The sequence below is a fragment of the Macaca mulatta genome, chromosome 6 (assembly GCF_049350105.2).
Source record: "Macaca mulatta isolate MMU2019108-1 chromosome 6, T2T-MMU8v2.0, whole genome shotgun sequence".
In the NCBI taxonomy this organism is placed as follows: domain Eukaryota; kingdom Metazoa; phylum Chordata; class Mammalia; order Primates; family Cercopithecidae; genus Macaca; species Macaca mulatta.
The window spans coordinates 122,373,334-122,387,640 of NC_133411.1; the positions used below are offsets into that span (position 1 = coordinate 122,373,334).

A 14,307-nucleotide genomic window follows, 5' to 3' on the forward strand; every position below is an offset into this window, starting at 1 on the left:
AAAAATTAGGGCCAGGTACAGTGGCTCTCGCCTGTAATCCCAGCACTTTGGGAGGCTAAGGTAGGTGGATCACGAGGTCAAGAGATCAAGACCATCCTAGTCAACATGGTGAAACCCCATCTCTACTAAAAATACAAAAATTAGCTGGGCGTGGTGGCACACGCCTTTAGTCCCAGCTACTTGGGAGGCTGAGGCAGGAGAACTGGTTGAACCCGGGAGGCGGAGGTTGCAGTGAGCCAAGATTGCGTCACTGCACTCCAGCCTGGAGACAGAGCGAGACTCCCTCTCAAAAAACAAACAAACAAAAACAAAAATTAGTTGGGCATGGTGGCACATGCCTGTAATCTCAGCTACTCAGGAGGCTGAGGCAGGAGAATTGCTTAACCAGGACCTGGGAGGCGGAGGTTGCAGTGAGCCGAGATCACACCACTGCCCACTCCAGCCTGGGCTACAGAGGGAGGCTCCGCCTCAAAAAGAAAAAGAAAAAAATAAAAGCTAACAGTGTTGACTCCGAGCTGGAGTGTGCCTGGGCTTTAACCTTGGCTCTGCCACGTATTTATCATGTGCCCAGAGACAAGTGATCTAAACTTACTTTACTCAATTTCGTGTCTATAAAATGGGAATAATAATAGGACCCATCCCATAGGGTTATGAGAACCAAACACATTAATAAATAGCATGCCTAATGAAGTTGTATTATTCTCATTTTATAGATAAAGAAACTGAGACATATAGATTAACCAACTTGCCCAAGACCATCTAGTAGCAGAGTGAAAACCAGTCTATAGAAATCAAAAGTTCATGCTTTTCACTATTATGTTACATTGTTTCCAGTATTAGCTGATTCGTTTGTCCATTAATTGGATATTAGCATTTAAATAAAAAATTGATAAGGAAAAAAGAAAAATCAAACATTTTCCTTTGTCTGTAAAACTTTCTTCTGGGGGTGCTGGGGAGTAAATTGGCTACAAAATCAATTACAAGGAGAAGGATTAAATATAAAGTGTTAAAAACAGGAATATAATTTCCAAGTGCTCTTTTCCAAATATTACCACTACAAGGTTTGAACAGGAGAAAGCCAGTAGAGATAAGAAAAATCAAAACTGAATAAACTAGATGTCAAATCAGCTTCTATTTCTTCTTGTCTTTCCTCCCATTTTCTCCAGTTGCCATGCTACTCCTGAGGATCTAGGATAATACTGAAAGAAGCACATATGGGGCACAAGATTTCTAGCACTTTAAAGCTTAATGCTTTGAAAGTATGTTTTGAGGCTTCTTTAAAAGTTTATGGATCTTGCTCAGAGCTGGAGTCGGAGCCCCGGAGGCTGCCGCCGAGAGTGCCCGCGAGCCCGCGGCCCAGCCGAAGCTCTTTCCCGCCGCCTCTCTGCCCCTCGTCCCCGTCCAGCCCCTCCCGACCCCCAACCCAGCCCGGTCCCCTGACCCTCAGTCCGCCCGGTCTGGCCTCCCAGCGGGGTCACGCAGCCGCCCCGGGGAGGATGAAAGGAGGATAAATGGTGCGCAAGGCAGACAGCGGTGCCTTCCTGCTGCTCTTCCTGCTCGTGCCGCCACAGCCGCTGCGGCCAGTGGGGCCCCTCTGCTGAGACAGGCTCTGTGTCCAGCACCTGCTCCGGGTCACGCTCTGGGGAAGTAGGAGTCGCACGGCTGTCTCAGCCTTGGATTTGACTTTGGCCTCATCCACCTCGGGGCCACGCGAGAACCACGTGGGTTACCAAGTTCAAGGGGAGAGAGAGGAAACTGACGAAAATGGCGGCTCATCTGGGACTGCCTTCCTTCTCTGGCTCCACCCTTGACTTCTTCAGAGCTCGGGCTTGAAGCCTTGAGCTCCATGTTATTCCCTGGGCCGCAAGAAGCTCACTAGGCCCCCTATTCAGAGTAGTGTCTCTGGAGGCTGTTGCGGGGGCCCTTCCTCTATCTCCCTGGTCGACGGCTCGCTGGGGATACCCAGGATCTCCGACTGCCTGGACATTTGCGTTTCTGCCCCTTCGGGTTTTGTCTCAGGCTGTGCCTGGGGCTGTGCCTCTCCCTCAGGCTCCAGCTTGGTGGCAGACTTCTTGTCAGAGGCAGGTTCGGGGGTCCACAAGGGTTCAATTCCCCGGGAACTCTCCCCCTCCTTGCTGATGGCCACAGAGGGAGATCCCCATGCCTTGGGCTGCATCCAGCAGTGGCTGAGGATCTCGTCGATATGGAGCCGCCTGTTGACGTCGGGCTGCAGCATGCGGTAGATGAGGTCCTTGCACTCGCCTGTCAGGTGCTTGGATCGTGGAAAGTTGAGGCGGTGCTCCTTCTGGATACGCAGCATCTTCTTGATGTTGGAGTCGTCGTAGGGCATGGAGCCGCAGACCATGATGTAGAGGATCACGCCTAGGCTCCAGATGTCATACACCTTGGGCTGGTAGGGAATGCCCTGCAGCACTTCTGGGGCCGCATACGCTGGTGACCCGCAGAAGGTCTTGCTTAATGCCATTCGACCACTCTCATCCCGCAGGCAGCGCTTGGAGAAGCTGAAGTCAGACAGCTTGATATTGAAGTCCTTGTCGAGGAGAAGGTTGTCACACTTGAGGTCCCGGTGGACGACATCCAGGTCGTGACAGTACTTGATGGCCAAGGAAAGCTGGTGGAACTTCTTGCGAGCTTCGTCCTCATGCAGGGCTCCCCGGGTTTTGATTAACTCAAGGAGGTCGCCCTGGACCGCAAGCTCCATGACGATGTAGACCTTGCCATGTGATGTCTCAAAGATCTCATAGGTCTTGATGATGGAGCAGTGGTTTAACATGGCCAGAATCTCAATTTCCCGGGGAAGGAATTTCTCCAAGAAGTCTGCAGGGGCTTTCTTGCGGTCGATGATCTTGATCGCCACATTGAACTTCAGGCGCTCCGAGTAAGCAGATTTTACTTTTGCATAGGAGCCCTCTCCCAAATTTATCCCCAGGAGGTAGCCTCGTCGCTTGAGGACAGCTGCGTCATCCATGGTCCCAGGAGTGCCCAGTGCCTCTGAGGCTGCCCTCTACAGCCCCGAGAGGCATGGGCCAGCAGTGTGCTCATTTACATCCTGGACAGAGAGTCCTTTGGGCTGGCCAGGCCTGCTGTTCCTGCCTCCTAGAGGCCAAGACTCTGGAGTGGAACATTTGGCACTGTCTCCCAGGTGACTTCAGTGAGTGAAGTCACAAAGGAGGAGTGTCCTGGGGGAATGAGGCTCTGGCCTGAGGCACTTGGACTTGGAATCCTGGAAGGCTGGCCAGTAGGCTAGAGCAGACAAGATGAGCAGAGAGTGGCCTCATGTCTTGCTGGGACCTGAGGTAGAAGGGGGCTGTGTGGGACACATGGGTCTGCCCATGCTTCCAAACCCAGAACCAGGCCTGCTTGTGCAGAGGTGAGGCCAATTCTTGCAAGCCAGGGCATCTGAGGAGGGTTTAATAAAGGGACGATTAACAAAGGTGGGAGTAGAGTGTAGGGAACTCTGAGGGTAACACAGGTACCCCAAGGTAGTAGCAGACCCCTGGCCTGCATGGAAAAGGGTGGGAATGGTCCCTGGAACCCAGAAATAGTAGTGTAGACAGGACCACCTTGAGAGAAGCAGTGGCTTCGGTGGAGAAAAAGCCAGCCTCATTGACCCTACAGGCTGGCAGGGGATGGGAGGAAGTCCCATCCCTGAGCTCTTTTTCTCCCCTTCAGCCCTTGACGCTGTCCACACAGGCAACCCTCAGGGGTGCAGAGCAGGGCCAAGAAGGGTGGTGTGTCAAGAAGGTAGAAAGTCTCCTGGCCCTGGAGTCATGCAGTTTGAGGTGTCTGGATTCTGCCCCCTCTCTATACATCTCTTACCTTGTCTGAGCCTTTCATGGCTTCTTACAGCAGCTCTGTGGGAAGACAAGTAGCAGGAGTTCTGCTCTTGGCTGTGAGCTCCCTCCTGGGGACCTGCCCGGCCACGGCCCTGGCTGGGCTCCCAGGGCAGATCTGGGGCTGGGGGCTGAAGGTGGGGCCTAGATGCCACCCTGAGCACTGGCGGCTCCTCTGAGGACATTACAAGCAGTAAGGGCAGCACTGGACAGCGACCATCGTTTCTGCTGGCAGTGGAGCCTCTGCTATGACTGGTTCTGTGTCCAGCACCTGCTCTGGGCCACACTGTCTGGGAGAAGGATTTGCACGACTGTCCTAGCCTTCAATTTGACTTTGGCCTCATCCACCTAGAGGGAGTGAGCACTTCTTCCTCACATAAGCCAGGTGGAACCCTGGGCCCCTCAGGAGTGAGTTAGTAGGGCTGGATGTCGCTCAGGCTGGGTTGAGTGCCCACCAGCTATGACCCTTCTCCCTTTTCTCTGCTCCTTCACCTTCTTCCCCAACCCTGACTGCCCACTGTCAGTCCTTTGTATGTGGTTGGTGCTCCTTCCTCCAGACAGCCTCCTTCTCCTTCCTGCTGGGGATACCCCAAGTGCTGTCTCTTGGAAACCAAAAATAAAATTCTGATCTCCCCAGCCATCTGAAGGGACCACTCCTCTCAGCCAAGGGCATTCCAAAGTTAACCTGAAAAACTAGTTCAGGCCATGATAGGAAGTGGGAGTCTGGTAGGCCGCATCATCCCTCCTCCCTTCAGGTTTCAGGCACAGCTGAGCAGCAGTAACATCGACACAGAGACCTGAAGACTGACAACAGACTCTCGCAGTAAGATACAGCAGGCTCTGAAAGAAACTGAAGCATTTTACTATCAAACAGATTTCTTTGACATATTTTGAAATAGTTCTGCAAAGCTGTCTCTTGTGAGGAAAATCTACATTCTGTAAAGAATCTCCTTCCCTTTACAGGTCTTTTCTACTAAGAGAATTAACTCATTCTGATAAGAAACATTAACAGTGTGTTCTTTCTGAAGCCTGATACCTGGAGGCTTCATCTGCCTAAGAACCTTGGTCCCCAGAGACAGTTCCTCCTATTGATTCCAGGTCTTTAGATAAACACTTTGAGCCAATTGCCAATCAGAAAATCTTTGAATCCACATGACCTGGAAGCCCACCTCCCACTTTCAAGTTGCCCCTCCTCTTCCGACTGAACCCACGTATACTTTACATGTACTGATTGATATCTCATGCTTCCCTAAAATGTGTAAAACCAAGTTGTCCCTACCCCCTTGGGCACTTGTTGCCAGGATCTTCTGGGGCTGTCCTGGGCCATTAATCACATATTGGCTCAGAAGAAATCTCTTTAAAAAAAGTTTATTTATATTGCTGTCTACAATGAAAAATATCCAATGTTATGTTTACTCTTTGTAATTAAATGCTAAAAAATTTATTTTGAACCCAATGCTGTTTTCTTTACTGAGTTATCCTACAAAGGCAATAGGGAAAGAAAGCAGAGGCAAATGCAAGAGAGAGCAGGGAAGACAGCTTCTTGCAAATTGGGCTTTCTCATTTGCGTGTCCCCTGGCTGCCCTCAGCACAGAGCTTTACACACAGTCATAAACACTGGCTGAGTGACTGATCATAGCAAAGAAAAGAACAGAAAAAAAAATTCATTTTCCTCCATTGCTCCCTTACCCCTGTTATGTTCTATGTCTTCCAAGGATAAAGACAATGAGGTATGAGGTATTCACTCAAAATGATAATTATCTTGGGATTATGTAGAAATATTGTATCTAAAATCCTAAACTGACAGGATCATTGAATATTTATTTGCATTTTACAAAAATCTGGGCAACAGATGATACACATACACTCACACATATACACAGACATACAAAACACCTGGAGATCATGGAGGAATATTGTTGCACTTGAATTATATCTATTTTGGCTCAAAATTCTCTGAGATATATTTCTAAAATCTACTCTGCCATCTCTCCCACCCCCTTTTTGTCTTTGGTTCTTCAGATGCTTTAAATTCAAAAGGTTCCTTATCTATATCCCAGATAGAAGAGTTATTCTAAATCCCTGACCAAGGCATTTTATTATTGATTTGATTGCTCTTGGGTGTAGAGTGAATAGGTAAATATATGCTGTACAGGGAATTTTGGCAGGAGTGGTAAGGGGCTCCGGCTCTCTGCTTCACACCTCAGGTCTGCTCCTTCAGTGCCATGTGGGATTCTCTTTGGATACCATCTGATAGGTTGGGAAGGCATCCTAAAATCGATGCTGAAGTTGTCAGTATCACCAGTCTATGGACCTAGTGACAGAGCAAGCAGAACTCTGAGAATCTGGGAAGAAAAGCAGTTTTGTAATGCAGATTGCATGAGAGGAGAGCCAATTCTTGGTCCTAGGGTTCTGACAACTCATTTTGTGACCTTAGGCAAGTGACCTGTGTTTCTTGCCCCTAACTTTCCTTATTTTTGGGTTATGGGGGGGGATCTTTAGCTAGAAATTGTTAAGGTCCTATAGAATGACACCTAACACTTTTTGATTCTATATCTAAAGACATGTTATCAAGGGTTCCATCTGCCATACGGTGAGGTGTAGGAGGTGAGGTAGTTAAGAGCATCAGACATGGAGCAGATAAATCTGGTTTTAAATCTCAGCAGCCACATCTTATTAGTACAATGTGACTCTTGGAAAGTAAGTTTTACAGATGAAGTTATCTAATTTACATAGTTATCTTACAGAGGCAATTGGAAAAGTATATAAGGAAAAAAGGTATGCAAAATAGGTATGCACTTTACAGTGATTGTGAGGATTAGACATGGTGATTCCTGGTATATTACCTCTTATGACATCATAATGGTCTAAAGCAGAGGCATTCTACTCCATTGGGTCCAAGTTATGTAAAAAATAATATTCAGTATAACATAGATTATACCTTAGAATATCCCAGAAGGGATCCTGTAAACAATTTTCTAGTATCTGTTAAATACTTTTCTTAACACTATTAAGCACTATAGGGAAGCTAAAAACACTATGATACGGCCTCATCTTCTAAAAATTTGTCATTTAGTTGACGAAACCACTAGAATATAGATATGAATGTCATAATATATAAAATATTAAACTTAGATAGATTTTTTAAAGTACTTACTTTGCAGTAAATTGCCTGAGCTTATGGGAGAGAAAAAAATCAGAGGGCTGGGGTTGCCCAGAAAGGTGTTAGAGCTTCCTTGGGCAGGATCCCCTGGCTGGGAGGTGACCCAGGATAGGGTGTGGAGGCAGTGTCTTCTAAAAGCACAGTTCCTAAAACCAAAGGACACCAGGAACATAACAATGCAGGGTCAAAGTCTGAGCTAAGGAAACAATTCTAAGAGATCAGACAGAAATGTTTCCATGGTTTAATTTGGAAAAGGTATAAGGAGCCCAGGTTGCTGATCAGTTAGGCCGGCCAAAGCTGGAGCGTCGGGGAGCAAGCCTAGTGGTAAAAGGCAGGCTCAGAGTGAAGTGTCAGTCAAGTCCTAGATCTGGGTGTGGAGGCATGCTGAGTGCATTTCAAGTGGCTCACAAACGAAAATTGGAGGGTTTCACGGAGGTGATGAGACACACAAGGCCTTGAAACAAAGGTAGGCGTACATAGGTGATATAGGAAAGGGAGATGGCATTTGAACAAAACACAGATAAATGAATGAATATGGCCATGAACAAACCTTTATTAGATGACAAATGCCTTGGAAAGGATAGAGATGAATATAACATGGTAGGTACCCTCAGAAGGTCTCTCAGTGTTCTGGCCTACCTCACAACTGGAAGCATTAGGAAGCAAAATCCAATGGCCAGTCATAAGTTTTCTGCTAGAGACTCATGTCACTGAAGATAGATGAGGAGGCAAAATCCTAGCCTGTGGCAGTTAATCTTAGGTTGTGATGGTTAATAACTGATTCAATCTCTTTGAGCCTCAGTACATACATTTGTAAAATAGGGACTATAATAGTTTCTAGCTCATGGGATTATTGTAAGGATCCAAAAATATAATGATATATAATACTTAGCAAAAGGCTAGCACACAGTGGCTACTTAGCAAGTGTTGGCTTTTATTGTTATTATTAATGGTCATTTTATTTTTACAGACAGAGTTTTGCTCTGTTGCCCACACTGGAGTGCAGTGGCACAACCATACCTCACTGTAGCCTCAACCTCCTGGCCTCAAGGGATTCTCCCACCTCAGCCTCCCAAAGTATTAGGATTATAGGCTTGAGCCACTGTGCTTGATATATTAGTGGTCATTTTATTACATCTGAGCTATCATTGCTGCCTTAGTGCATACCCTCATCTCTTCTCACACAGTTGCTATGATAGTGCCCTTACTGGTCTCTCTACTTCCAGTCTGGCATTTCTCCTCATTGCAGCCCAGTGCTCCTTATTAAAGATCAATCAGGATATTTTATTCTCCTGCTTGAAATTCTTAAGTAGACTCTCATGGCCCTTAGAAAACAGTAGAAGTTCCTTCAGAATCTGAGGCCCTTTATCATCTGGATCCTGCTACTGCCTCCTGGCTCCCTCAGATACTCTACTTCAGCTACACCCTCCACCCACCCCCAGGCAGATTCACAACACTTTGATTTCATTTTGTCATGGACACACCACTCTATAGTGTATTTCATCTAATTCCAACCAAATGTTTCCATGGCAAATGCTGCATCTTACTGGTCTTTGGATTCACAATGCACAATGCTCCATAGGTACTCAATAGATACTTATTTGAAGAAAAGAAAAAAAATGAGAAAGTAAAGAAATGGAAGGAGAAAGAGGGAGGTGGAGGAGGAGAGAAAGAAGACAGGGAAGGAATAAGGGGGGAGAGAAAAAACAAAGGGTGAGAAAGAAAAACAAAAGTAGAAAGAATGATGTCTATATCTTTTAAGGGAACAGGTAAGAAACTCATTTTCAGTAGATCTGTTGGCAAATAAAGAAAGAAGAGGAGGAAGAAGGAACAGTAAAAAGAGAAGAAAAAGAAAGAAATCAGGGATGATATCAGAAGTTTAACAATGCATATAATTACTATGGCTGATAATGAAAGATCCACCTGACTTTTTATATTACTACTGGAATTATAGTGTGACAGGGACAATCATTAATGTGTATGTGTTCATAGCATTTTCTCCTCCTTTCTACTCCCTATACTCACTGCGTATTTGCAGATTAGGTTAATAGGGAAGATAAATAAATAGGAAAGACAGATGCAGAATTAGAAAAAAAACAAGTTCTGGCAAGGTGTGGCGGCTAACACCTGTAATCCCAACACTTTGGGAGGCCGAGGTGGGCAGATCACTTGAGGTCATGAGTTTGAGACCAGCCTGGCCAACATGGTGAAACCCTGTCTCTACTAAAAATACAAAAATTAGCCAGGTGTGGTGGCAGGTGCCTGTAATCCCAGCTACTCAGGAGGCTGAGACAGGAGAATCTCTTGAACCCAGGAGGCGGAGGTTACAGTGAGCCGAGATGGCGCCACTGCACTCTAGCCTGGGCGACAGAACAAGACTCTGTATCAAAAAAAAAAAAAAAGAAAGAAACAAAACTAAAAAACAAGTTCTATTTATAGAGAATGGTGTAAAACTGGGGCTGGAAAACATTTTCTATAAAGAGCTAGGAAATAAATATTTTAGGTTCTGAGGGCCTCATGTGGTCTCTATCACTTATTCTTTTTTGTTTTGTACAGCACTTTTTTTTATTATACTTTAAATTCTGGGGTACATGTGTGGAACGTGCAGTTTTGTTACATGTGCCAGGGTGGTTTGCTGCACCCCCAATCCGTCACCTACATTAGGTATTTCTCCTAATACTATCCCTCCCTTAACCCCCTCCCACCAACAGGCCACGGTGTGTGATGTTCCCCTCCCTGTGTCCATGTGTTCTCGGTGTTCAACTCCCATTTATGAGTAAGAACATGTGGAGCTTGGTTTTCTGTTCTTGGGTTAGTTTGCTGAGAATGATGGTTTCCAGCTTCATCCATGTCTCTGCAAAGGACATGAACTCATCCTTTCTTATGGCTGCATAGTATTCCATGGTGCCACATTTTCTTTATTCAGTCTATCAATGATGGACATTTGGATTGGTTCCAAGTCTTTGCTATTTTGAATAGTGCTGCAATAAACATACATGTGCATGTGTCTTTACAGAATGATTTATAATCTTTTGGGTATATACCCATTAATGGAATTGCTGGGTCAAATGGTATTTCTAGTTCTAGATCCTTGAGGAATCACTGCACTGTCTTCCACAATGGTTGAACTAATTTACACTCCCACCAACAGTGTAAAAGCGTTCCTATTTCTCCACATCCTCTCCAGCAGATGTGGTTTCCTGACTTTTTAATGATTCCCATTCTAACTGGTGTGAGATGGTAACTCATTGTGGTTTTGATTTGCATTTCTCTGGTGACCAGTGATGATGAGCATTTTTTCATATGTTTGTTGGCTGCATAAATGTCTTCTTTTGAGAAGTGTCTGTTCATATACTCCACCTACTTTTTGATGGGGTTGTTTTTTCTTGTAAATTTATTTAAATTCTTTGTAGATTCTGGATATTAGCCCTTTGTCAGATGGGCAGATTGCAAAAACTTTCTCCCGTTCTGCAGGTTGCCTGTTCACTCTGATGATACTTTCTTTTGCTGTGCAGAAGCTCTTTAGTTTAACTAGATCCCACTTATCAATTTTGGCTTTTGTTGCCATTGCTTTTGGTGTTTTAGACATGAAGTCTTTGCCCATGCCTATGTCCTGGTGGTATTGCCTAAGTTTTCTTCTAGGGTTTTTATGGTTTTAGGTCTTACATTTAGGCCTTTAATCCATCTTCAGTTAACTTTTGCATAAGGTGTAAGGAAAGGGTCCAGTTTCAGTTTTCTGCATATGGCTAGCCAGTTTTCCCAGCACCATTTATCAAATAGGAATCCTTCCCCATTGTTTGTGTCAGGTTTGTCAAAGATCAGATAGTTGTAGATGTGTGATGTTATTTCTGAGGTGTCTGTTCTGTTCCATTGGTCTATATATCTGTTTTGTTACCAGTACCATGCTGTTTTTGTTACTGTAGCCTTGTAGTATAGTTTGAAGTCAGGTTGCATGATGCCTCCGGGTTTGTTCTTTTTGCTTAGGATTGTCTTGGCTATGAGAGGTCTTTTTTGGTTCCATATGAAGTTTAGTTTTTTCCAATTCTGTGAAGAAAGTCAATGGTAGCTTGAGGAGGATGGCACTGAATCTCTAAATTACTTTGGGCAGTATGGCCATTTTCATGACATTGATTCTTCCTATCCATGAGCATGGAATGTTTTTCCATTTGTTTGTGTCCTCTCTTATTTCCTTGAGCAGAAGTTTGTAGTTTTCCTTGAAGAGGTCCTTCACATTCCTTGTAAGTTGGATTCCTAGGTATTCTATTCTCTTAGTAGCAGTTGTGAATGGGATTTCACTCTTGATTTGGCTGTTTGTCTGTTAATGGTGTATAGAAATGCGTGTGATTTTTGCACATTGATTTTGTATCCTGAGACTTTGCTGAAGTTGCTTATCAGCTTAAGGAGATTTTTGGCTGAGATGATGGGGTTTTCTAAATATACAATCGTGTCATCTGCAAACAAAGACAATTTGACTTCTTCTTTTCCTATTTGAATACTCTTTATTTCTTTCTCTTGCTTGATTGCTCTGGCCAGAACTTCCAACACTATGTTGAACAGGAGTGGTGAGAGAGGGCATCCTTGTCTTGTGCCGGTTTTCAAAGGGAATGCTTCCAGTTTTTGCCTATTTGGTATGATATTGGCTGTGGGTTTGTCATAAATAGCTCTTATTATTTTGAGATACATTCCATTGATACCTAGTTTATTGAGAGTTTTTAGCATGAAGGGTTGTTGAATTTTATTGAAGGCCTTTTCTGCATCTATTGAGATAATCATGTGGTTTTTGTCATTGGTTGTGTTTATGTAATGGATTACATTTATTGATTTGCATATTTTGAACTAGTCTTGCATCCCAGGTATTGAGACAGAGTCTTGTTCTGTCGCCCAGGCTGGAGTGCAGTGGCATGATCTCGGCTTACTGCAACCTCCACCTCCTGGGTTCAAGCAATTCTCGAGCCTCAGCCTCACAAGTAGTTGGGATTACAGGTGCCCACCACCATGCTCAGCTACTGTGTGTGTGTGTGTGTGTGTGTGTGTGTGTAGTAGAGATGGGGTTTCGCCAAGTTGGCCAGGCTGGTCTCGAACTCCTGATCTCAGGTGATCTGTCCACCTTGGCCTCCAAAGTGCTGAGATTACAGGTGTGAGTTACTGTGCCTGGCCTGTATGGCATTTTTAAAATATGAAAACCATTTTTACATCTGGATGGTAAAAAATAGGTTACAGGTCAATTTTAACTGGCAGGTCATAGTTTGCCCATTCCTGGAAAGAAGGGGAAGAAGGAACCAAAGAGTCTGACAGCCTGCAAAAAGTTTTAGTTGAGAGATCAAAGTAAGGGATGAGAAGAGACAGATACTGTAGTAGCTATAGGGTGAAAGATAGAGATTGGGATTACTACATCTATCGTTGTAGGTTCTAAATGGATCCTCCTTAGATGTCCTTCAAGTTACTGGATTGAGTTTCTTTGAAGGAAAAAAAGTGTTAAATCTGAGGTCTACATGTCCTAGTCTTATTTCCTTCTAAACTATACATATCCACATGTCTAATCTTGTTTCCACATCTAAACTATATAGCCTTGAGAACAATTAAGGGAAGGGTAGATAGCCATCTACATGGTATTTGGCCTTCAAACCAATGCTTAGTTTCATTACTAGGACTCAAAGGCCATCTATTTCCTTTTCTTATCGTTGCTACTGGCTCCTGGCTCTGTTATTTATGCTAACAGAAAAGGCTTCTATTGTTCATCAATTATTATAGCTCCTTTAGTTTAATGGTTCATTTAGTATTACAATTCTCTATATTGAAGGCCTTGCATCAGTTTCTGGGCCAATGACCTGATGACGATAACAACAACAACAATAGTAATTTAAAAGTGGGCTTTACTACTGTTCCATATCATTTATTCCCACAATAACCCTATAAAGGAAGTATTCCTCTAGATGAGAAAAGTGAGGCTCAGTGCATTTAAGTAACTTATCCAAGGGGAGAGCTAGTAAAGGGCAGAGCTTTATATTTATCTGACACAATGCAGTCTCTTAAAAACAATATCCATTAATGCTCACAAACCAGTAACCCAGATACAGCCCAGACACTTTAATTCTCTCCACCTTGGAGTATGGTCATGGTCTCACTTTGATCCTCAGTTTCCAAGAAGGCTGAAGTACCCTTCTTTGTTTGATTTCTGAATTGGGTTTAGGGCACCAGGTCTAGGGATGTTTGGGAACATCATATACTTAAAATTTCAGAAGTCCTAGGGACAGCAATCAGACAAGAGAAATAAGTAAAAGGAATCCAGATAGGAAAAGAAGAAGTCAAACTATCTCTCTTTTCTGACAATATGATTCTATACATAAAGAATCCTAAAGACACCATCAAAAGGTTCCCAGAACTGATAAACAATTTCAGTGAAAGTTTCAGACTACAAAAATCAATGTATTAATACAAAAATCAGTAGCATTTTTATACACTAATAACGTTCAAGCTAAGAGTCAAATCAAGAACACAATCCCATTTATAGTAGCCACACAAAAAATAAAATAGGAATACATCTAACCAAGGAGATGAAAGATCTCTACAAGGAGCACTATAAAACACTGCTGAAAGAAATCATAGGTGACACAAAGGGAAAAATATTCCATGCTCATGGATTGGAAAAATCAGTATTATTAAAATGGCCATAAAGCCCAAAGCAGTCTACAGAGTCAATGCTATTCCTATCAAACATCAAACTATCAACGTCATTTTCACAGAATTAGAAAAAAACTATTCTAATACTCATATAGAATGAAAAAAGACCCCACATAGCCAAAGCATTCCTAAGCAAAAATAACGCTAGAGGCATCACATTATCTGACTTTAAACTATGTTATAAGGCTACAGTAACCACAACAGCATGGTATTGGTACAAAAACAGAAACACAGACCAATAAAATATAACCCCAAAATAAAGCTGCACATCAACAGCCATCTAATTTTTGACAAAGTTGACAAAAATAATCAAGAGGAAATGATTATTCAATAAATGGTGCTGGGATAGCTAGCTAGCCATATGCAGAAGAATTAAACTGAACTCCCACCTTTCACCATATATAAAAATTAACTCAAGATGGATTATAGATTTAAATGTAAAACCTCAAACTATAAGAATAGAATCTTAGAAGAAAACTTAGGCAACACCATTCTGAACACTGGCCTTGGGAAATAACTTACAACTAAGTTCTCAATAGCAATTGCAACAAAAAAATTGACAAGTAGGACATAATTAAACTAAAGAGCTTTTGCGCAGCAAAAGAAACT

The 14,307-nt window shown here is 43.5% G+C and overlaps 2 protein-coding genes across 2 annotated transcripts in view; both read right to left on the bottom strand.

Moving 5' to 3' along the window:
- The window catches only part of MCC (MCC regulator of WNT signaling pathway), a 473,566-nt gene that overhangs the window by 419,093 nt on the left and 40,166 nt on the right, over window positions 1-14,307 (bottom strand). The window lies entirely within an intron of this gene.
- Window positions 688-3,181, bottom strand: TSSK1B (testis specific serine kinase 1B). Its single transcript, NM_001193468.2, is given in 1 exon segment — window positions 688-3,181. A coding segment is annotated over 1 exon segment (1,101 nt). The 5' UTR covers window positions 2,990-3,181; the 3' UTR covers window positions 688-1,888.